Source organism: Barbatula barbatula, assembly GCF_947034865.1.
Source record: "Barbatula barbatula genome assembly, chromosome: 24".
NCBI lineage: Eukaryota > Metazoa > Chordata > Actinopteri > Cypriniformes > Nemacheilidae > Barbatula > Barbatula barbatula.
The window spans coordinates 4,271,627-4,295,228 of NC_136787.1; the positions used below are offsets into that span (position 1 = coordinate 4,271,627).

The 23,602-nt window shown below is 39.6% G+C and overlaps 2 protein-coding genes across 6 annotated transcripts; both read right to left on the reverse strand.

The window, feature by feature from the left end:
- Window positions 1-312: 312 nt before the first annotated feature.
- LOC306890035 (uncharacterized protein) lies at window positions 313-4,525 on the reverse strand (the record flags this gene model as incomplete). The annotated part of the gene is made up of 5 exons (XM_079449501.1): window positions 313-761; window positions 929-1,102; window positions 1,722-1,895; window positions 3,861-4,034; window positions 4,509-4,525. 5 exons carry the CDS (start codon window positions 4,523-4,525, stop codon window positions 731-733), a joined length of 570 nt encoding a protein of 189 aa, XP_079305627.1. The 3' UTR covers window positions 313-730.
- Window positions 3,894-22,365, reverse strand: LOC306889458 (NLR family CARD domain-containing protein 3-like). 5 transcript variants are annotated; one of them, XR_013786203.1, is made up of 14 exons: window positions 22,216-22,330; window positions 19,855-19,893; window positions 19,621-19,731; window positions 18,878-19,015; window positions 13,550-13,693; window positions 12,020-12,080; window positions 11,273-11,468; window positions 9,260-11,018; window positions 8,968-9,141; window positions 5,885-6,058; window positions 5,499-5,672; window positions 5,080-5,253; window positions 4,754-4,866; window positions 3,894-4,034 (listed from the first exon to the last, which is right to left on the reverse strand). XR_013786203.1 is itself a non-coding variant. In XM_079448427.1 (14 exons), exons 2-13 carry the CDS (start codon window positions 19,869-19,871, stop codon window positions 4,793-4,795), a joined length of 3,246 nt encoding a protein of 1,081 aa, XP_079304553.1. In that variant the 5' UTR covers window positions 19,872-19,893; window positions 22,216-22,328; the 3' UTR covers window positions 3,894-4,034; window positions 4,754-4,792. The 5 variants fall into 5 exon arrangements, 4 of the variants coding, with proteins under 4 accessions (XP_079304553.1, XP_079304554.1, XP_079304556.1 ...); XM_079448427.1 differs by having other exon boundaries at window positions 4,754-4,916; window positions 22,216-22,328; XM_079448428.1 differs by lacking the exon at window positions 19,855-19,893 and having other exon boundaries at window positions 4,754-4,916; window positions 22,216-22,365.
- Window positions 22,366-23,602: the final 1,237 nt, after the last annotated feature.

Genomic DNA, 23,602 nt, shown 5'->3' on the forward strand with positions numbered 1-23,602 from the left:
GGAATCAGAAATACATTTCCTTCAAAGGCTTCTATTTACATTAGTACTGTATAGAAAGAACATCTATATACAGTAATTTAGACTATGACTAATTGTATTATTCATGTATTAACTGAAAAATACAAAAACATGGTTGCTCCTGCTGGATCAGGTCTTCTGTTTGTCCAGTAAGAGGCATTAAAGAGCTTTTACTGCTTATGACTGAAGACACTTCTTTGTCTTGTCAGTTAAATCTGTGGTTGACTGTAGCAGGTGGGGTCCAAAACTGAAATATTAAGATCAACAACTTTAATCCGTGTCTTCATTCCGATTTCTAGAGTCTTATAATTATGTTGCACCTATGACCACCTTTGTAAACTTTCCTGTGGTAGTCAATGGTGCCTCAGAACTGATAGTTGCTAACATTCCTACAAATATCTTTGTGTTCACCAGAACTTTGGAACAAGGTTTGGAACAACTTGAGGGTGAGTAATTCACAACCGAATTATTAAGGGTCAGAAATGTACTGATCTACTGACTCAAGGGTTTAACTTAATTCAATAAACTCCTTGCATATGGAAAGATGTCAGGTGCTCTTTTTGGACAGACAGTGATAGGCAAGTAAAACAAAAGACTAGTGTATGACCAAGGCTGCTTACATGGCTGCTCTATGGAGGAGGTTTTGTCCCTTTACAGATTAATGATTCTCTGGAGCCGGGATCTGTACAGAGGCGTGTGATGTGCTTGCACCTCAGGCAACCCACAGAACCACTGAAGAACCGCTGAAGAACAAGATATGGTTCTATACAGCACTTTAAGTTGTTCCCCTATGATTACCAGCCAAGAACCACTTTAAGACAATAGAGCACCTGATTTGTTTTTTTAGAGTGTACACACAGTACATAAACAAACTGCAACTATTAATAAATAACAAAATAAAATAACTTACTGTAGTTTTGCTAGTCTACAGTGTGGATCCTTCAGTAGATCAGAGAGCAGCTTCACTCCTGAATCTCCTGGGTTGTTATATTTCAGATTCAGTTCTCTCAGGTGTGAGGTGTTTGACTTCAGAGCAGAAGCCAGAACAGCGCAACCTTTATCTGAAATACTGCAGTCAGACAGTCTGGAGAGAGAGAAAAAGAATATAAATGAAAACACACTACCATTGTTTCTTAAAAATACAAATAGAAAACAAAGCCTATTTAGGGGCCAAGCCCCTGTTCACTTGAAAATGGGGGGATTGAGAATGCAACAATTTAGAAATTCGGCTCTTTGTGGTAGATTTACTGAACAGGACACAGGCGCTCCCCCACACGAATCAAAATGAACCAGCACAGGACAGAAAACACTGGGGCATTATAAAGGTATCAAAATCAAGAGGGACAGCTGCAGGGCTTAAGGTACTAATGAGGAGACGAGAGGGCGGGAACAGAGGCGAGACCGGAGAGAGTATATGGCAAACCATAAGGGCCAAAAAGGCCCCTCTCCACATTAAACATGAGGTTCTGTCATGATCCTTCCACTAAACCAAGAAAAACATGACATGATACGCTAGAATCATGACAATAGCACCACCAGCAGTTCAAAATGCACTTTTCAAATGGCTGTAACTTTTGAACCCCTTGGTTTACAGAAAATCTACTATGTACATGTAATTCCACTCGTCACGTTCATCGCATTCTACTATATGTCTTACATTACAGTCAATTAAAACTGTAACAATGAAATGAAATGCCACTTACTGTAGTTTTTCTAATTTACAGTGTGCATACTTTAGTAGCCCAGAAAGCAACTTCAATCCTGTACCTCCTAGTAAATTAAAGTTTAGATTGAGTTCTCTTAGGTGTGAAGGATTTGATTGTAGAGCTGAAGCCAGGGCAGCACAACCTTTATCTGAAATAGTGCAATTTTCCAACCTGAAGAAAGAAAAAAAAATGTTTGGCAGCTCACCTTTCGTGTGTACAGCAAAGATAGCAATAACAAATGTGTTTCTTTAACAGAAACAAATATGCAAGAACCATGTTCAAGTATTAAGCAGTAGTTATTCTTTTCCCATAGTGTACTAATCCTTAATGTCTTCTCTTACACACAGTCAAAAATACTTATGTAACAGTGCGACCTAGGTAATTAGTGGTGAATGACACTTGTGCGTCATGTCCAGACCCTCCTTGTTGATGTTTGTTGACTGTGGTTTCAGGTATGTGGTGTTAGCACGTAGTCAGTTTAATAAATTCTTTTGTGCAATTTGTCATTGGCACTAATGATTTGTGTATTACACCCTAGTCTGTCCGTGTACCTAAGAGTTCTTCATCGGTTGCTTTACTAAATAGACCTAATGACTGCCCTCCCTTCAGGTACGTGAAAGCTGTTTGTTGCAAACAGAATGTCTAGCGCCGGTTGATCTTAACAATTGGTGTCGGGTTAAGTAACGTATAGTTTGTTTATATTTGAGTCTAGCAGCGAGTTTTTTATCCTGATTCGTGACCTGATTATAACAACTTATATACCCTCGTGTGGTAAGTCTAGCCTATGACCTTCAGTGGGAAATTCTAGCGGGTATACTGTATGTAATTATTAGTAACACTGTGTTATATGCTACAGGGTCCTATCTCCGCTCCTATTCCGATCTTCATTACCGCGTTTGGTTTCGTCGTGCCCTTCCCCCTCCTTTTGTGCGAGGCGATTAACGGTGCAGCTCAGTCGCTGTTTCTGCTGTATACTACAAGATGGCTATATGACGTTTACATAATGGAACTACTGCTCACACTTTCGGGGAGGAATTACTGTTGTCCTTGTCAGGATTCTGGGACATATTGAGTCCGTTGTGGTTTTACCTTGGGACGGAGGATTATCCACACCTGTCGTTCAGCTCGAGGCATGTTTTCCCCGCCATCCGCTTCTTCTTCTTCTTCTTTAAATTTTATGGCGGGTCGCAACCAGCTTCCGCCATCCGTTTGGAGCTAGCCCTGTCTTTTCTTTTTGTTTTGCTTTTCCTGTTATATAATTTTTTATTTTTGTTTATTGTAGTGCTTTTTGCACTCTTTTTTGGTGTATGATTTAATAGTGACTTCATTTAACTGATTTGCATTTATGGTTTTTAAAGTTATTTATTTTGTTTCTGATCTTCCTTCAGGAGCTGAGGACCCAAGGGTGAAAGATCTTCTAGTGATGGTTGTGCTACTTCACTGAAGGAGTGTGTAATTTGAGTTCAAGGTGTTTGCGTGGGGAAGTGTGCTCTTTGGATACCTAGTCATAGTGATCACCCAAGTGGGTAACCTTAGCCCTGTCGTATTTTTGTATTTTGGTTTCTATTTGAACCAGTTGTCAGTAACTGTGTTCCAATATTTTCCTTTCTGTGTTTTTTGTGATTTAGTATAATTTGAGTCTTTGATTTGTTTTATGGAATCTTTGGTTTAGCGTCAAGCTGGCAGTATAAATGGTGCTAGGAATGGCTCCATACGAGTGACACTGTTTTTAAGCATTTCTATTATCTTGAATTCAAATTGTTAATGAAATATTTTGTATTTTTTATGACACCTGCATCCTCCTGCCTAAATTATTAGAGTGCGTACCTGTGTGCTTTAAAAGACCAAATAGGTTAATTTCTATTTTCTTGGTTCACACCTTCCCAGGTGGCGTAGTCGGTTTTTCTATAAGTATCAGTCTCGTGTTATTGAGAACAACCGACGAGACTTGGACACATCCTGACGTGACAGCAATTCGGCTACGTTTTAGCGTAGTTGACAGGGCTCGGTCACACTTATACCGTTTCCTTGATTGTTGTATATTTTTGTATTTTGACATGCTTACCCTTAAGAACCCTTTTTGTAATTGATAAAACTAGAGATACAACTATATTAAATTGATTTTAAAAAGCTTACTCTAGTTTCCTCAGTTTACAAAGTGGATCCTTCAGTAGATCAGAGAGCAGCTTCACTCCTGAATCTTCTAGTTGATTATAGTTCAGAATGAGTTCTCTCAGGTGTGAGGGGTTTGATCTCAGTGCCGAGGCCAGTACAGCAACTTGTTTAAATGAAATATTGCACTTTGCTAGTCTAAAGGAGAGAGAAAAAGATCAAATTTACAGCTGAAAACGTAGAACGTGTTAGAAATGTCCTTCCAAACAGTAGATGTACTAGTAAGACTAAGGTCGGTTGTTAAACGTTTAACTATGTGAAAATACATTTTAATACAACCTGACAATGGGCTTTATATGTAGCCTACTAACAAAAAATTCCTGCACTCCCGGATTTTCCCCTACATTTTTACAGTTGTTTTAACTATTTTCCTAGAAAAATGTTTGAGCCGGGTTCAACAGACAAGGCTTAAGGCTTGTCCCAGACTTAAATGAATGTTTGAGCTGTTGTAACTGAAATCTCTTAAAATATTTCGTTGTTTTGTCTCAAGATTCATACCAGTAATGTGTTTTTTCTAAGACAAATTTATATATAATATATATAAATGCGACTTAAATATTCTAAAGTAACAAATGTCTAGTCCTGACTTAAGATGAGCCTCGTCTGTGAAACCGGTCTTGATGTGTCATTTTATAATCATAAAGAGTATAATCATTTAATATCTGAATTGTTATCGAAGATCTATTGTGTGTATGGGCTGTTGAACATTAGGACAAACCCATGAAAAACAATATAAAGAACATTGTTCCATGGAAACAATGAAATTACTCAAGAGAGCATTACAAAATGCATTACAGCTAATTTCAAAGTTATTAACAGTTAGTATTAAAGTCATAATGCAATATAATAACACTCACTGCAGTTTTTCCAGTTTACATTGTGGATCCTTCAGTAGATTAGAGAGCTGCTTCTCCTGGTTTATTTCTGCTCAGATTCAATTCCCTTAGGTTTGTGAGGTTTGATGTCAGAGCTAAAGCCAAATTAGCAGAAATGTCTTCACTCAAACCACTGTTTTCCAGCCTGAAGAAAATGGGATGTTTAAACTACTTTAAATTAAAAGGTCTTTCCTGTAGCTCAGTGGTAAAAGTATGGCGTTAAAAACGCCAAGGTCATGTGTTCAATCCCAGGGGATTGCACATACTTGTATACAAAGAAAGTCATTTTTTGCAGTGTACAAACTCACTGTAGTTTTTCCAGTTTACTGTTTGGAACCTGAAGAAGGTCACAGAGCGACTTCAGTCCGAAATCTTCTGATTCATTATCACTGAGATTCAGGTCTCTCATGTGTGAGGGGTTTGATCTCAAAGCTGAAGTCAGATCAGCAAAACCTTTATTTGAAATATTACAGTACGCCAACCTGCAGAGATAAAAAAAGTTTTAAATAAATTATTCAATTAGATTAATAAATTATTACGGTTGTCTTAAAGTCTGGCCAGGAATGTTAAAAAAGCTGTGATTTTCCACGTGCAATTAGTTAAAGCTCACTTCATCAAAACCACCTAACGTTTTAAATGTTGCTTGAAAGCTCTGGGAGAAGTTAAATTGGAAATGTAAGTCTCAAAAGTTCAAATAGGATAACAGTATGTTGGCTTTGTGACTTACTGTAGTTTCTCTAGTCTACAGCGTGGATCCATCAGTAGATCAGAGAGCTGCTTCACTCCTGAGTCTCCAGGCTCATTATGACTCAGGTTGAGCTCTTTCAGGTGTGATGGGTTTGACTTCAGAGCTGAAGCCAAAAGAGCACAGCCCTTCTCTCCAACAACGCACTGCTTCAGCCTTCACACAGATCAGCCAGCCAATGAAAAAGCAATAATTGTGGTTACTGTTTATTATTTAGATGTCCCATGTAGTTCTTTCAAATTCAAAATTAAAATATTTGATGAATATCAATATATTTACATGTACAGATGAATTTTGAAATGGAAGGATTCAAGGATTCACATAATATTTTAACTCTCACAACTGAATAAATAATGTAAGACCCTTACTCTAGTTTCCTCAGTTGACAGTGTTGATCCTTCAGTAGTTCTGAGAGCATCTCTACACCTACATCTCCTGGATTATTATAGTTCAGATTGAGTTCTCTCATGTGTGGAGGGTTTGATCTCAAAGCTGAAGCCAGAGCAGCACAACCTTCATCAAAAATACTGCACATTTCCAGCCTGCAGAAAGAGAAATTTGCTTTTTAACAAGACCAATAACGTTTAGCTGAATTATTTATTTATTTTAATTATTATTTGTGTTGTGGACTATATGTAAACATTGTAAGGTAAATAATGACAGTGATGCTGATTTTTGAATATGATACAGATCGCAACTCTTGAGGGTAAAGCACATCAGATATGCTTGTTAATAAAAATCGTCTATTTATTTGAATACTAGGTAGGATTTAGTATAATAGCTAGAGAGCTTGCCTTGTATGTACAGTATAACTGCATATATATATAGGAAAATATTAGAATGTATGTAAATCTACTACATTATTATATCATTAGAGGATCTTATATAAACAGTAGAGTGTACAGTATGTTATGTTTCTGTGTAAAAGTATTTTCTGTGTTTTGTATTTCAGATTTCCTCTATACCAGGAACGTTGGGTTAAATGCAGTTAGGATGTGTACTAAATGTTGAGTTATTTTCAATTTCTGAAATACAAATGCCATTTTCTCACATGTTCAGGTATTAATTGTGCCTGGTTTCACAGACAAGGTTTAAGGGTAGTCCCACACTAAAATAAATGTATGAACTGTCGTACCTAAAAAGAACTTACCCTGACATATCTGAAAATATTGCAGTGCAATTGTTTTATTTTAAGGTGCACACCAGCAATGTTTTTTTCTAATGCATTTTATAAAAGCAACCAAAATATCCTAATTCAACTAGGACTAAGACAGAATCCGAAAAGGCATACTTGCTTACTATATAGTAGGCAAAAGGCAGTAGACGAATGAATAGTATGTCCGAATCGTCAGTATTCACAAAATAGTTGGCGAGAAATTCCCGGGTGGTGGACTATTTCTTGCAAGATTTGGATGCGCGTATTCCAATGTTGCGTCCAAATACGCCTACATACCTACCTACTATGTAGTAGGAGAAAACAGAAGCCTACTTAAACATAGTATGTCCGAATTGTCAGTATTCATTAAAGAGTAGGCAAGAAATTCTCTAACCTCAGCAGAGGCAAGATCGCTCCCGTGCTTTGGCCTGAAGTTGCCACCCTTTCTGGAGAAGGGGGCAAACAACCCTGTCCCTCTGGCCGAGATGTCTTGCGGTGACAACCCCTACTTTATCGTCCCCATGCAGGTGGGGGGCTGCACCCCATCCTGCGAGGGTCACGCAGAGGCGCATCCTGGAGTCTGTCTGACATCAGGATTGGTTTGTGGTTATCGACCCGAAGGACAAGTACTTCGTGCCTCGATTCTCTGGCAGGCCGTTTCTTCAGTTTTTCCCTCAAGGGTCGAGCATACTAGTCCAGCCTCCTCCTACTCGGTCTCGGTGTGGCCCTGCCTCACTGTGCCTTCACAAAGGTCACAGAGGCTGCCCTCACTCCCCCCAGGAGCAGGCCGTGCGTATGCTAACTATCTTGATGAGTGACCTATCTTGGCACTCGTGGGATCTGTGGCCTACGCACAGGGACCATGTGCCTGGCACCTCGACCGATTGGGCCTATGGGTCAACCAGGACAAGAGCATGCTTTCCCCTGTCGGAGCACCTCTTTTCCCAGAATCGGACTAGCAGCATGCAGCATGCCTCACGAGAGTGTGCCCTTGTCTGTGAAACCTGGCCTTGATGTATTATATCGCTGTTTGAGCATTAAAAGGTCTGAAAAGTTACAAAGCGGAAAGTCCAATCCAAAGGAATATATACTCTCCTTACAGAAATAAAAAGTTCAAGAACACCAATTCTCTTGTTTTGTAAAGTCATTATATCCCTCATTTGTGTGTTTCTTCGAATAGTGACATACAGTATATCTGAGCGAAACGGCTGGAAAGAGGAAACTGTCACAAAATGGTTTTGGACAGAACCCAGATGCAGGCAGACGAAGGTATAACAAAAAACTTTATTAAATCAAACACCCGCAATGGGGAAAAACAAGAACAAAAACACACTAGCCAACAAACACTGGAAACAAACACTTTCCACGAGGGAAAAAAACAAGGTCTATATAAAAGAGAAATAATAAGTCTACAAACTGGAACAGGAACAACATGCATTCCAAAGACAAGACATCCGTGTTAAGCATGAACAGTAGACAATGCACCGACACTGAACAGAGGGACACTAAGACTATATAAAGGGAGACACTAACGAGGAGTGATTACATGGGGAGAGTGGTGACAGCTGATGGGAATAAAACCCTAATTAAAGTGAAACACCAAACAGACGATGGGAATGAAACCCTTAAGAAATTACAGGAGATAGGAGGGTGGGGCTGAGAGACATAACAGGAAGACACATGGCATCAAGTAACAACATAAAGCCACATGTCTCCACACATAACACAACAGAAACCCGAAAGACGTGGCAATGTCATGACTCTGCCCAGGGAGCTTGAAAGCTCGAGAAAGGAAGGACAGAGTCCTAACAGAAACATGTTGGTATTTAATTTGATCCTGGTCAGTGTAGACCCAGTCTGAGACACATCATGCATAGATGTCGTTTGGAGCGAGAGGGGAAGTTTCACCGTGTCTATTGTTTTTGTTGCGTCGCATCGCGCCACCTCCAGTGTAGACAAGGTGTTAAAGTTTGTAACAAATATTGTGGAAATCAAATAAATAATGACAAGCATGAGTAAATAATAGTTCATACATAATTTATTGGTAACGTGTGTTAAAAGACATACATAATTTGCTGTTTGTCACATGTAGCAGAGCAAGTTTTTGTAAGTGGGTAATGGCTGCCTTTTCCACTGGCCACCACTACAATATTTTAGACCTATGTGAAACACATCACCTACCTACCCACCTACCCTAACTATAATGGTCTCTTCTTGTCAAAGAGGATAATATAGGTCAGAATAAGCGGTAAACCCAACCTTATTTTCAAAAATGCATGTATTTGAAATTCTTACTGTAAAGTCTCCAATGCACAGTGTGGATTCTTCAGTCCAGCAGAGAGCAGCTTCACTCCTGAATCCTCCAGCTTATTGTTACTCATATTCAGTTCTCTCAGAAAAGAGAAGTTTGAGCTGAGAACTAAGACCAACCCTGAACAACTTTTCACTGTGAGATTACAACTACTGAGGCTGAGAAATAAATATACACAATTAATTGTATTAAAGGAATGTGTTTGTACCTAATTTCAATTAGTTAGTAGTTATAAACGTCATGGAACTCATGAGTTTTACATTAGAAAGTACTCACTCTGCTTTTCTAGATGCTTTCACAACTGGCATCATTCTCAGAAGACATTCTTCTGATGGCTCATATTTATTCAGTTGAAATTCATCTAGCTCCTTATCTGAATTCAGCAACACAAACACCAGAGCCGACCACTGAGACGGAGTGAGTTTGATTCCAGAAAGCCCGCTGAAATCTGCTGTGCTGCTAAGAAATGACTGGACGTCCTTCACTAGAGAATTATCATTCAGTTCATTCAGACAGTAGAAAAGATTGATAGATATCTCTGTAGACAGATTCTTCTTGATCTTGTCTTTGATGTACTTGACAACTTTCTTTATTTTGTAAGATCTGCGTCCTGTGTTTTTCAGGAGACCTCGCAGGAGAATCTGGTTGGATTCCAGGGAGAGACCCAGAAGAAAGCGAAGGAAAAGGTCCCAGTGTCCATTCTCACTCTGCAAGGCCTTGTCCACTTCAATCTTCAGAGCTTCTGTTAAAGAATTATCAGATTGTTGTCCCTCATCCTCAAAAATGCAAAAGAACTTGTATAAAGCTGCAAAAAACTCCTGGACACTCAGATGAACAAAGCTAAACACCTTCCCCATGTAAAATCTGAACTCCTCTCTGAAGATCTGGGTACAAAATCCAGAATGCATTGATGCCTCTTTGACATCAATGTCAGACTCTCTGAGGTCCTCCTCATAGAAGATAAAGTTTCCTTTCTCCAACTGTTGAAAAGCTAGTTTTCCCAGTGACAGAATACTCTTTCTAGCCTGATAAAGATCATCTTCATTTTCTTCATCGTATTTCTGTCTCTTTAGTTTGATCTGAAAGATCAGGAAGTGTGTGAACATTTGAGTAAGAGTCTTGGGGATCTCTGCTTCACTTTCTGCTTCACTCAACATTCTCTGGAGAACAGTGGCTGATATCCAGCAGAAGACTGGGATGTGACACATGATGTACAGACTTCTTGATAATTTGATGTGTCTGATGATTCTGTTGGCCAGACTTTGATCATTTATTCTCTTCCTGAAATACTCGTCCTTCTGGGGGTCATTGAAGCCTCGTACCTCTGTGATCTGGTCAACATACTTAGGAGGAATCTGACTGGCTGCTGCTGGTCTTGAGGTGATCCAGATGAGAGCGGATGGAAGCAGATTCCCCTTGATGAGGTTGGTCAGCAGCACCTCCACTGAGGCTGATTCACTTACATCAGAAAAGCTTTGATGGGTTTGAAAATTTAGATTAAGTCGACACTCATCCAGACCATCAAATATAAACATAACTTTGTAGTCTGTAAAGTCTCCCATGTTGATCTCTTTTATTTCTGTGACATAATGAGCAAGTAGCTCAATTAAACTGAGATTTTTTTCCTTTATTAAGTTCAGCTCTCTAAAGGAAAATGGAAATATAAAATGAACATCTTGATTTGCTTTTCCTTCAGCCCAGTCCAGAATGAACTTCTGCACAGAGACTGTTTTTCCAATTCCAGCGACTCCTTTAGTGAGCACAGTCCTGATGGGTTTGTTTTGTCCAGGTAAGAGTTTAAAGATGTCATTGCATTTGATTGCATCCGATGTCTCTGGTCTCCAGGATGTCAACTCAATCTGTCTCACTTCATGCTCATTATTAACCCCTGCATTCCCTTCCTCTGTGACGTAGATGTCTGTGTAGATCTCATTTACAAGTGCTGAGCTTCCTTGAAGTGATATTCCTTCATTAACACTCATAAAGGTATACTTTAGCCTGGCTTTAAGTTTTTGCTGGTGCACAGAAATCAGTTCTGGTGAGTTAAAAGAGATGAAAACTAATGAGCAACATAAGGACATATAACAAACATTTAAACAATGCTGTTCCAGTGTCTCATTATAAATCAGACAGAGTTAGAAATCCCATCATGCACTGCATGCTTCAGAATTCTGGATTAGAGCATCATAGCTGTTGATATAGCTGTGACCACTCTGTCCTGTGACAGATGCGGTGATACACTGTTATCAGAGAACATAGGTCATAGAAAATATGACTTGGAGCTCTTACTGCTCAGGAGTGTGTTGGCGAGGTTCGTCTGGTCTATCTCTCTCAGGATGTGCAGTGTGATCATCAGAATTCCCTCCTTTACTCTGCTTTGACCCTCCTTCTCTCTCATGGAGCACTCTGGATAACCGGAGCTCACTAGCTTTTTAAACCTCTTCAGTTCCTTTTTAATCAATGAGATCATTTTGTTCTCAAGGTCCTGAAATCAATGTTCAGTCACAGTGGTTTTTGAGCAAATGCACGCTTAGTTTCAGCAAGACATTAAGTGGTTAAACACTAGGATCAATGAACAAGAGTCAACATTGGAAGGGTCAAGAATCAAGAAGAGAATCAGGAAGAGGGTGAGGGTAAATGGTATTCTGTCTGACCATAAGAGCTCCTCTACAGGGTCCCCTCAAGGGTGCGTGCTGTCACCTTTGCTATTTATTCCTTTTTTCAAATTCTATCTTGTGCCTTTCCTTTTGGATTTGTGTTTTCTATTGCTATCTCTACTTCTGACTACATATATTATAATACGAAAGAGCGTAACATTTCCTGCAACTGCCTTAGACTTCAACAAATCATAAGGTTATTTGTCAGACTATCCATATTATTTTAAAATCAATTAAACTTAACTTAAACTTAATTCAAGCACATGCAACTTACGTTATTTTCGTATGTTTTTGCATGTTTTAAGTACATGTATCTTAATTTAAGAATTCTTAAAGCAGCTGAGATACCCAGCAAGTTCATTATAACATCATCACATACCTTAAAAATAGAATCCAGCTGCTTCATCTCAACAGATGACTTTGCTTCTTCCACTTCTGTACTGTAGTTCAATAGATTATTGTCAATATTTTATACACAAGTGTATATACATGTACATTTCACAATTATACACACCACGCTTGGTGCTACACCTCACATACAATATAGCATGGGTGCTTACTGCCTACATAATGTGATATTAGTAATATAAAAGTGATATTAACTAAGTAATTATTGAGTTAAAATCATGGACAACATGACAGATGAAAGAGTTCACACCTTCTTTCATAGTGTAATTCGAATAATGCTTCTTTATAGCCATTAATTATGTTACCTTACATCATTTAAGTCACCTTGAATTAAAGCATCTGCCAAATGCATAAAATGTAAAGGATGTTTCAACGTCTCAGTAAAATATAGTAGGGCTATCATTTAAGACTTTTGTTTGATGCATCCTTCAAATAATTGACTGATAACAGAACAGAATAACAGAAGATACATGAAGGTTTCTTAGCTTACACACATATCCAACACAGTTTATGTTTCATTGACTTTTAGTTGTTTTGTTTTGTCTCTTTTGTTCAGTATCATTTCGATTACTCCTTGTTTGTTACCATATATAATTATTGTGTTACACAGCCTGTTATTCCCAGATAACACTATGGTAAAATTGTTGTACCCAGATAACCATAATCTTAACCAGGGGTCTCTAACCCTGCTCCTGGTGAGCTACCGTCCTGCCAGCTGCAGCTTCAACACACCTATCTGTATTTCCATTTACATTTATGTGTTTGTCGGACACTTTTATCCAAAGCGACTTATATTGCATTATAATATACATTGTATCTGAATATGTGCAAACCCATGACCTTGGCATTGTTAACGCTAAACTCTAACCATCATGCAAATTGGGGTAGGAGCTGACATCTTCAGGACGGTAGCTCGCCAGGAGCCGGGTTGGAGACCCCTGATCTAAACTGATAGCACAGGGTTTCCAGACAATAATTGACTGACAAATTATTTCTAAATATGGCAAATAAATATGGATCTCGCGGGCCAGAGTTGAGAACCACTGGCCTACAATAAGGTCTTCAAAACTATTCGAACTATATCTTCAAATAAACTTAAATAATGTTTTACTTTAAAATGTTAATTTGTATAAATAAATGTTTACATACTACATTTTTAGAAGAAGTTTACTAAAAATTTGCTTTGTTTTGTCCGTAACAATGCTCTGCCCAGCCATAATTGTATTCAAAATGTGTGCAGCTCCTTATATAAACAATTTAAGATATGAATTGAGCCAAAATGAAAGAAAGCTGTCAGAAAGTCATTAATATTTTTTTAGTGCATAGAAGTCCGTAACGTAACATTACATCATGATGTTCGCTTCAAATAAAAGCATCTGCCAAATGCATGAATGTAAATTACATTTTTACAAACTTGTGGTACATACAGACCATGTACTTCAAAGAACAAACTTGCCTACACTAAATAAATAAAATCAAAGGTGCATGAAAAAAACTGTACCTCGGTTCAGCAGGCAAATCTCCTGATCTGAATTTAACTGGATGATCCATTGATTCTCCACTCTTCATAGACACACAACTGGGTTCAGTAGATTCTCTGTGAATCCAACTGGATCTAGCTGACTCTGATTTCCGTTTATGCATACTGAAACATAGCAATGATTCACAAAACACTCAGAAGTAGAATTTCAGTAGCAATGCTTAAAGTTAATAAAACTCTCTAGTCTTCATGATATTTCAAGTCATCATCTTTGTGTACATTTCAGTGAGGAACTCTTCTCAAAGACTAAATTAATATTTTATTTCATTAAGTCATGATGTGAAATGTATATGCGGCAAGGTGTGCAAAAACCTGCGCGGCCTAAAGATCCGTCAGGCAAAAATGAAATCCATCCAGTTGGTGCAAGAGAGGAACTGCTCAGGAACTACTCTTGGTGAGATGCAGGAGGAGCGAAGCCCAGAGTCACCCCACAGTGCTCGGAACCTCTAGGCGACTCAGGCACCAGCAGAGCATCTTAAAATTGACGGGTTAAGTGGTCTCAGACATATAAGAAGGAGTGGCTCCAGTTTAGGGTGAAGCTGAACAACACCTCCAGACAATGAACACTATCATCATCAGTTTAGCGGCTGAGAGATTTGGGCTGGAGCAGTGAAATGCCCTTACACCAGGAACAACAAAGCAAATAAGACCCACCAGCTCTGAAATGAGCAAAAGAGCCTGAGGCAGAGGTTCAATGTAGCGACAGAGGAAGAGAAAGGTCCCTTTACAGAGCTGTTTAATAATCTCAGAAGAAAGCTTTTGACCTTGAGGAGGGCCGAGTGGCATTGATGGCGAAAGAAGAAGAGAGCAAGGAAGCAATCTATCTAATCCATTTGGATTTACAAAACAGCTACTTGGGCAGGAGCGGTGTGGCCAGCTTACCTGCCCCAAAGCCGAGATCGAATGCCACCTTAGAGATACCCTTAGATATGAAGACAGGGATATGGACATTGGTTAATCCACCATAGCCACCTGTGGAATTTGATAGCAGGGAGCCCAGCTGGGAGAAGGTTCAGGAGATGATCAAGAAAGCAAGAACAAGCTCAGCCCCAGGGCCGAGCAGAGTACCTTACAGGGTCTATAAGAACTGCCCAGAGTTACTCCACAGGCAATGGATGAGGATCCTGATGGTGATATGGAGGACTGGTAAGGTAGCCCCCCAGTGGAGGTACTGCATGAAGGGGGTATGGACTCCGAAGGACGAAGAATCAAAGAACATTGATAAATTTGGAACAATCTCGCTTCTCAGTGTTAAAGGAAAGATGTTCTTCACACATGGTGGTGTATTTAAAAAACATAAAGTCAAATTAAGTCACTGTGAGAATAGGTTCTCTTGTGTCCTGGTTTGACCCTGTTAAAGATGACATTAAGAGTTTAGACATAGCACAATAACACAGTGTCCTGGTTTGCATCAACATATGTCCGAGGAAGAGATTATGCATAAATGAATAAAGTTTATAGTGTATGGAAAGTTGAAAAAGGGTTTGGGAATGTAGGTCCTGAGAAAAAAACTAATTGTTGCTTATGTTGCAAATAAGTGATGTGCATCTGAAATGCCACCATCATACTTTACTTTTTGCCAGCCCCAGACTTTTCAGTCCGCACCTCGTAACGTCTTTCAGAGAGTTTGAAGTCCCCCCAGATGAAGAATAGGAAAGACACAGTACAACCGGACTGGTTGTTCCACGAGTCGTTTATATATGTTTCTCTTTAGTTAAACACAATCTTCACATACATGTCAACAAGTGAATGTAAACAGGGAAAAGATAACACTTTGAAATAAGCTACAAATCAAATTAGGCGTAAACACATTAAAATAACAGTCAGCAGTAGAGCAGTCAGCAATCTCCGGTTTTATTAAGAACGCTCGAAGACGATGTAACTGAACAAATGTTAATTCAAAAGTGCCCTGCGTTATCATCCGACAATGATGAAATTACCGGCAGTGGTACGGCTCAAACCCCGCATAAATTCCTTTGGGAAAAGGCTGCTAATGTTGACACAATTTTTAAGCAATTGAGAGCTTTTCTTCAAGAACGTCAAGGAAGAAGACAGGATTTATCATTTGCAGCCAGCACTAAGCAAAGACCAAGAGAGTCAGTGGGTGAATTCTTTGTGCGCTTTAAAAAAGCATGGACCGATGATTTTAAATTGCCAATGAACAATGAGATTAAGCCACTGTTTGTTAATACGATGTTGAATAACATGAATGCAAAGCAAGCGCAACTAATCAGAATTACCACATCAAATTTGCATGAGATGAGCATAGAGGCTCTAGGCAGACAAATAAAGGAATTTGATGCATCCGGTGGTTTCACAGTCAAAGTGGAAAATGCCATGTTTACAGGGCAGCAACAAACAGAGAATTATAGCCGCACACAAACTTCTGACCCCCAGCGACAGCGTGCTCACCAAAGGGGGAAGTCAGAATATCCGGAACTGACATTGCATGTCCTGTGACACCATTTCTTCACAAATTCACTATTATTCCAGGTGCACCATTAAATCTTTTAGGTCGTGACATGATGCATAAATTAGGCATGGATATTAAGTTCACTGAAAAACAAGTTGTTTTCTCTTTTTTGTCAAGTTTACAGGCATCCATCGATCCTATGCCAACATGTGTGCAGTCAAGCAGCTCACAAACCCTTGTTTCCGCTGTCAGCATGCCTGCACGGGTGGAGCACAGGTGGATGATTAACCCTCTGTTATGGTCTCAGTTCAAGGATGACACTGGTTTTATTGATATGGAACAATATAAAGCAAAATTTTAAACAAATAAACCTGTCTACATTAAACAATACCCTTTGTCTAAAGATAAGGAGGAAGTTATTAAGATCAGGGTACGAGGCTATTTTACTGGCAACAAAAAATCTTAGCATTCATACAACAGCAAACATTAATCTCGCTTTGCTGGGTATTTTGGGTATGACGGACATGGCAGATTTAACTGTTGATCATGATTGCATCTTTGAACTGACAACCTCTTGTTCTTCTGGGGTCGATCTGTTGGATACGCCCTTAGAGGGGGGAGAACACATTTATGTGAATGGGTCTTGTTCAAAGCCCTCTGATGGTGTCTACCTTTGTGGCTATGCTTTTGCCCTAGACTACAATTCAGCCCAAGCGGCAGAATTGGTAGCATTGATACAGGCCTGTGAACTGATGACAGAGAAGCGAGCAACAATTTACACCGACTCCAAGTATGCATGGAGTGTTCTTCCCCACTATGCTAAAATGTGGGAAGCAAGAAGAGTCAAAACTGCTGATGGTAAGCCCATAGAACATGCAAATCTGATAGGACAGTTACCCGAAGCAGTTCAGCTTCCGCTCAAAGTGGCCATAGTGAAGGTCAAAAGCCATGCTTCAGGGGAAGATGTACAAACTATAGCCAACCGAATGGCTGATGAAGCCGCAAAGGCAGCAGCCTAAAGTCAGACTAAATGGCCATTTCATCAAAAAGACGAAACACAGTCAGCGATGACACTACATTTAACGAATGTACCTAACATCGACATCAAAATCTTACAAAGTCCGTCGATACAGGCAGATTTGGAGCATTGGAGCAAAAATGTCTGTGCTCAAGATAAAGTAGGGATTGTAAGAGACGAAAAGGGTAGAATCGCACTACCAAATTAATATCTTAATACCAAATTATCCTAATTAGGCACTATTTGTATCACACTAGCTGTGCAAAAGTGGTTCAGGCAATTAACCAATTGTAATGCATTGCTGATAAAACTGCGAAAATCGTTTTTTGGTCCTCTTCCCTCAGAAAAGCCTACTCATAGTTTTGTTCCAGGACAAAGAGTGTTTGTGAAGAGTCTGAAGCCTACCAAGGTTGGAGAACCGAAATACCACGGACCAGCAATTGTGTTTGCCGTGACCAGGACAGGAGTTCTGACGGACTACCAGCCGCAGTGGATACACGCTTCTAGACTGAAATTGTGTTCTTTAGGAGAGCAGGCAAGCTCCAATTTACAATAGAATCTCAAAAGGGGATTCACATTACTGCATCTTAGGGTGGACTACGCAGAGGAAAGAACTACCTTTCGTGAGGTGGGGCCACCCAAAGCCAGACGATAGACGGTCCATTGAGCCAACAGTGCTGACCCCGTACTCCCCCTGAAGTACACTAAGGGCCAACCGTGGGCCGGAGCCTTCTGCCATCCGCCATGAAGTGGAGAGGTAGGGAACAGGGACTTGCTGCTGGCTGCCCTTAGCTGGAGGAGCCATCGCTGGCTGCCAGGGGGCGGAGTTGGATTGAGCCGTTCACCACGCGTCCAGCACCATCGCATGGTACTGCAGGGAAGAGCTTCTCGGCTGGCTGAGGACCGCTCGGCAGTGTGTCGGGGAACCGGACCAGGATTTTGTCTCTGTCGCTCCTTGTGCTTTCGGCTCATTTGCTTCCAACTCGTTTGTCCAAACCCCCAGGTGCTGCGGTCGCCGAGACTGGCCCCCGGGGGGAGTAGAACACAGTCTCGTGGGCCTGTGAGGGGAGATGGGGGTATGTAACGAGCAAGGCGGGACGAGAGCTGTGAGGGAACGGCCGAGGCCGGTGACGCGAGTGATAATGAGTGTCAGCTGCGCATTGCACCGGTTTCGCATCTCTCACGGAGGAGGTCCGGGAGCATAAAGGGACGAGCGACAGGAGGGTACGAGGAGAGAGGACCAGGACTGGACTTTCCGTTGTGTTTTAGTGTGTTTGTATGGCCGGCACTCGACCGTTCGTTTGTTTATTTTATTAAAATCGTGTGTTATGTTCTCCAGTTCCCGCCTCCTTCCTTCCTTTCATTGAACCCTATTACAGTGACTATCATATTATGAAAGCTTACTAAAGGTTTTTACACCTCAGTCTGTCAGAGTAATGAATAATGATTGTTTTTAAAGCAAACTCTGAAATAAACTTTAGATTTTGCAAAAGCATCTGCCAAATTCATAAATGGAAATACAATTTCCAAAAAAAAAAAAAAAAAAAAAAAAAAAAAAAAAAAAAAAAAAAAAAAAAAAGAACTACTAACCTCACTATTCTTAGCTTTTATACTGTGCTAGGCTTTAATGGACTAGTTTGATGCACTTATGTATTTTCGTTGCCTATGTTGTTATAATTGCTTCCAATGTTTCCTCATCTGTAAGTCGCTTTGGATAAAAGCGTCTGCTAAATGACTAAATGTAAATGTAAATGTAAAATTTAACAAACTCTCAACAAAAGTTATACAGACCATGATGTACATAAAAAAAGTACACGATTCCATAAAATGATTTAAAAAAAAACACTGTCGTCTGTACCTCAGTTTAGGACAATCTATTGATCTGAATTTAACTGGATGATCCATTGATTCTCCACTCTTCATAGATACACAGCTGGTTTCAGCAGATTCTCTAGTCCAACTGGGTATCGATGGGTCTGATTTCCATTTATGCATCCTGTTTCACAAAACACTCAGTAGCATCAGAATTTCAGGTACATAAATCTATTTATAAAACCGTTGATGGACTTCGCTGTATTAACAAAGTCTCCACCCTCATCAAGTTGTACACTGTCTGCCATTGTTTCCACGCTGAACTACTAACTGTGAGCTACAACAATGTTTTGTAAACACATTTGTTTAAAGATATTTTAGGCCATCCTGTGAAGTTTCTCTTAAAAAAAGTATTGTGCAAGATTTAAAGACAATGGCGCGTTTGTGCATTTACTCATACAGAGCATGTTTTCAGATTTTATAAACATGGCGCGTTTGTGAATTCACTCAGAAAACTGCGTGTTCAGATTTTAAACAAACGATGCATTTGTCCTGTGTACTGTGTATTTATATACTGTAGAATAAAGGTATAACTTTAGATTCACCTCCAGACTAACTTAAATGTTAGAGGTGTCTTAATCGACTTGCACTGACATAAGTCTTAAATTATATCAGTGTGGATTGTTTTGTCTCAAGATGCCCTCCAATAATGTTTGTTACAGTTTATCATGACCCCAAAGTTTTGGAGATTTATATTATTTTCGTGAAGTGCAAAATGACTGTACTCACCTCAGTCTGGCAGAGTCTCCTGAACTCAATTGAACTGGTTGATCCACTGAGTCATCAATCTCCAAAGACATACAGCTAGGTATAGATGCGTCTGAGCTCACACTATATATCCTAAAACACAGCGATGATTCATAAAACACTCGGTAGTGTGTGATATTTAAAGGTAATGAAACTATCAAAGCCACACTAAATCTGAAGTCACAGACATTCTTAATTCTTTTCGAACATTCTCACCCTTTCCCTTGGTCCATTGCAAATTTTGTGATGTAGACTCTGAAATTTTACACATATTTTGGATTAAAAAGGGAATTATGGCATTGTTTTAGAAATGAACAACTATTTTCGATTTTCCTTGATTTTAACTATCTTAAAACAAAAACGTTGCCATAGTCAAGATTATAAAATGTAGGCATTCAGTAATTAAACAAATATATGTTCAGCCCCATATATTTACGCAGCATGAAAACGGTTAGCAGATATGCAGCCTTTTAATGAACAGAAAGGAGTTCGGTGGCTGTCTGTATCTCTGGTGCTCCAGTCTCCAGTGCCCTTCGTGGCCCCCTGATCTACTGGCACCTCCCTGGCACCCGATGCTGGTAGCACAGTCCCTTCTGGAAGGGGACGTAATGTCGCGGTCCTTGTCTGTTTCTCTTGTTTTCTCCCTCCGTCACCCTAAAACTCCCATGATCCTCCACACTCCCTCAGCTTTATAAAGTCTACCATCGCCCACACCTGTCAGCGATCTTTTTTTACTAAAAATGTCACATCCATAACGCTGGAACGCTTCAATGCAGGTTGCCATTGTTACAGACTTTTCAGAATGGTTTGTGAGTTCTCTTGACTCTGCAGCTGATGTTAGTTCTATAGCATATCACCTAAATCTGCAAGTCAGAAGCTACTTTTAGCTTGAAAAACCTCAAACAAATGGTTTTAATAACATAAGAATAATTTATGGTCTTTACCTGTCTGTCTACTTTTTTAATGAAGTCCCCTGACTCCCCCCAATCTGCCTTGTTTCCTGTGACTGTTTTGTTAATGAATATCCTGTTGTTTCCCATATACTGTTTGTTGGTGATTCTGTTATTTGTTTTTCATAAACTATTCCTGCGCTTGATTTTGTTTCAATTCTTTGTCACATCAACTTGTTACAGTTATCATGCCATGAGTAATGCATCTCGTCATCAAAACTGAAAGTAGGTAAGATATTAAGCAATATTTATGGTCGCGGTGGAAGTTCTTGATAAGTGAGAGGGTCCCTTCGGATCAAAGTGGTTTGCCCCAAACCACAAAAGTGAAATGGAGCAGCAATACTCACCATTTGGCCCTTGGAAGTATAGAAACAAATTGGTGTTGATGGGGTAATAAAAAGAGATGTCAGTGCTTTACCAGGGGCCAGTATAAAAACTACTGCGACGCACTGGGTCTTCGTCCTGCAGCCACATGAGGGCGCCCTTGTTCCTTTAAACTAATTTGTTCCATGGGTCTCAAACTCAGTTCCTGGAGGGCCACAGCTCTGCACAGTTTAGCTCCAACCAGCTCTAAACCACACCTGCTTGGAAGTTTCTTGTAATCCTGAAGATGTTGATTAGCTGTATCAGGTGTGTTTGATTAGGGTTGGAGCTAAACTGTGCAGAGCTGTGGCCCTCCAGGAACTGAGTTTGAGACCCATGTGTTAAACATAAAATTCCCTAATAAGATTTTATACTCCCTAAAACAACATATTTTTCACACCAACTTGTAACAGTTATCATACCGTGAGTGATGCATCTTGTCATATGAAGCACGATTAAGTCACTCAAAACTGTAGCTAGATAAGAAATTAAGCAATATTTTAGGGGGGGTTTGCAAGTTTTGGGAATTTTTATAAATGATTTAAACTAATTAAAATAACTGGACCAAACGCATCTTTATTATAGAACAAAAAATCATTTACAAATGAAAAATAAATGTTTCCTAACATTAGAGGGGAACAATTCTTGCATTTTACAACTTTGTTATGGTATTTACACTGTAGACTCCAATATAGCTACCTATACATAAATGCACAATATGAAAACCAAAAATTCTGTAACAATCACTGTGTGTAGCAATAAACACGCATTAAAGCTACTAATGTAAATGTTATAATATAATAAAACACCAACTAAACAAAGGTATAAGAGAAAACAAGCGCAACTACAGAGCAACAGGGCTAATAATGACTAACTAAGGTAATCTATGCGGGGGTAAAGGTCAAAGGGGTGATACTTAACTCAAACAGGTATATTACAAATGTGACAGAAATTAAAAACAGTAACTTCAAAACATTTATACTCAAACAAAATGTTTAGCTGGATTTTCAACTTTAAGTTCTAAAATACTACATGTTCAAATTCAGGCAACAATCTTTTCATTCCGTTTAAAAAACATAGACAGGCTCATATATTGTAAATGCAGCTTTGGTATTAGGATGCTATATGTATTAGAAATAACCGATGTGTCTCTTTTAAAAGGCAAATATTTGCTTTGTTAGAAGCAGTTTGTAAACAACGTTTGATTCCATCAATGATGCAGCATCAGAAAGTTTAGATATTTATTAAAAATTGTAATACTTACTCTATTTGTTATTCTCTCTATCCCAAGTTTTCTGTCCCATTGGAATTTATATTCCGTGTATGAGTTTTCCTTTTCCCAAATGGACTCAATACTTTCCCTTTTACCTGAGAAGACCTTCTCGAAAGTCTAATAGGTGCTCTTAAAGGGACAGTGCACTAAGAAAACAAAAAATAGGCTAATAAAATAAGTTATAAGTTTAAAATGACAAACTTCCTTTATAATGTGCTTTGGTTAGCCAAATACATTAACAGGTTTCCACATTTTCTTTTCAATTATATTTATTATTTGTTTCTGTAGCTATTGGCTTAGCCATGTAAAAGTCAATTAGATTGCCAAAGAACACACCTACTGATAAAATAAGAGTCAGATGTAAATATGTTGCTGTGCTAAACAATGAGCGAGAGCACAAGTCCACAACACCTTATTTAGCAGCAGATTATTACATGATATATGTGTTTGGGAATCGAAAATCAATTCCAATTCCGTAATCGAAATGAAAAGATTATAACATATTTTTGGCAGACCAGTCTAAGCAGGCTAAATTACCATAAGGTTGATATATAAATGCTTTACTTTATTTTCATAACGTTTGAATAGAAACCGGGAATCGATAAGAATCAGAATCGATAAGCGGAATGGAAATTGGAACTGGTCAAATTCAAACAATACCGAGTAATAATACTCGGTGAAGCTTTTATGCATTTATAAAACAACAAATTTTGGACTCAATACTTTCCCTTTCAACTGAGAAGACCTTCTCGGAAGTCTAACAGGTGCTCTTAAAGGGACAGTGCACTAAGAAAACAAAAAATAGGCCTATAACAACAAATTGTTGTTTTATTACACAAAACTGAAAAGAAAAATGCTTCACTACTTTTACAAATTCCATCCATCCATCCATTTTCTTCCGCTTATCCGGGGCCGGGTCGCGGGGGCAGCAGTCTAAGCAGAGATGCCCAGACATCCCTCACCCTAGACACTTCCTCCAGCTCTTCCGGGGGGACACCGAGGCATTCCCAGGCCAGCCGGGAGACATAGTCCCACCAGCGTGTCCTAGGTCTTCCCCGGGGTCTCCACTCGTTCGGACGGGCCTGGAGCACCATCCGGGGAAGGCGTCCAGTAGGCATCCGTAACAGATGCCCAAGCCACCTCAGCTGACCCCTCTCGATGTGGAGGAGCAGTGGCTCTACTCCGAGCTCCTCCCGGGTGACCGAGCTTCTCACCCTATCTCTAAGGGATCGCCCAGCCACCCTGCGGAGGAAACTCATTTCAGCCGCCTGTATCCGGGATCTTGTCCTTTCGGTCATGACCCAAAGCTCATGACCATAGGTGAGAGTAGGAACGTAGATTGACCGGTAAATTGAGAGCTTCGCCTTGCGGCTCAGCT

What these genes read in the sequence shown, in the direction of transcription:
- LOC306889458 (XM_079448427.1), bottom strand. An exon ending in AAAGCATCTAGAAAAGCAGA is followed by an intron (nt 9,142 to 9,259) that starts GTGAGTACTTTC and finishes TTTATTTCTCAG; the next exon opens with CCTCAGTAGTTGTAATCTCA. An exon ending in TGTAGACTAGAGAAACTACA is followed by an intron (nt 5,254 to 5,498) that starts GTAAGTCACAAA and finishes TTATCTCTGCAG; the next exon opens with GTTGGCGTACTGTAATATTT.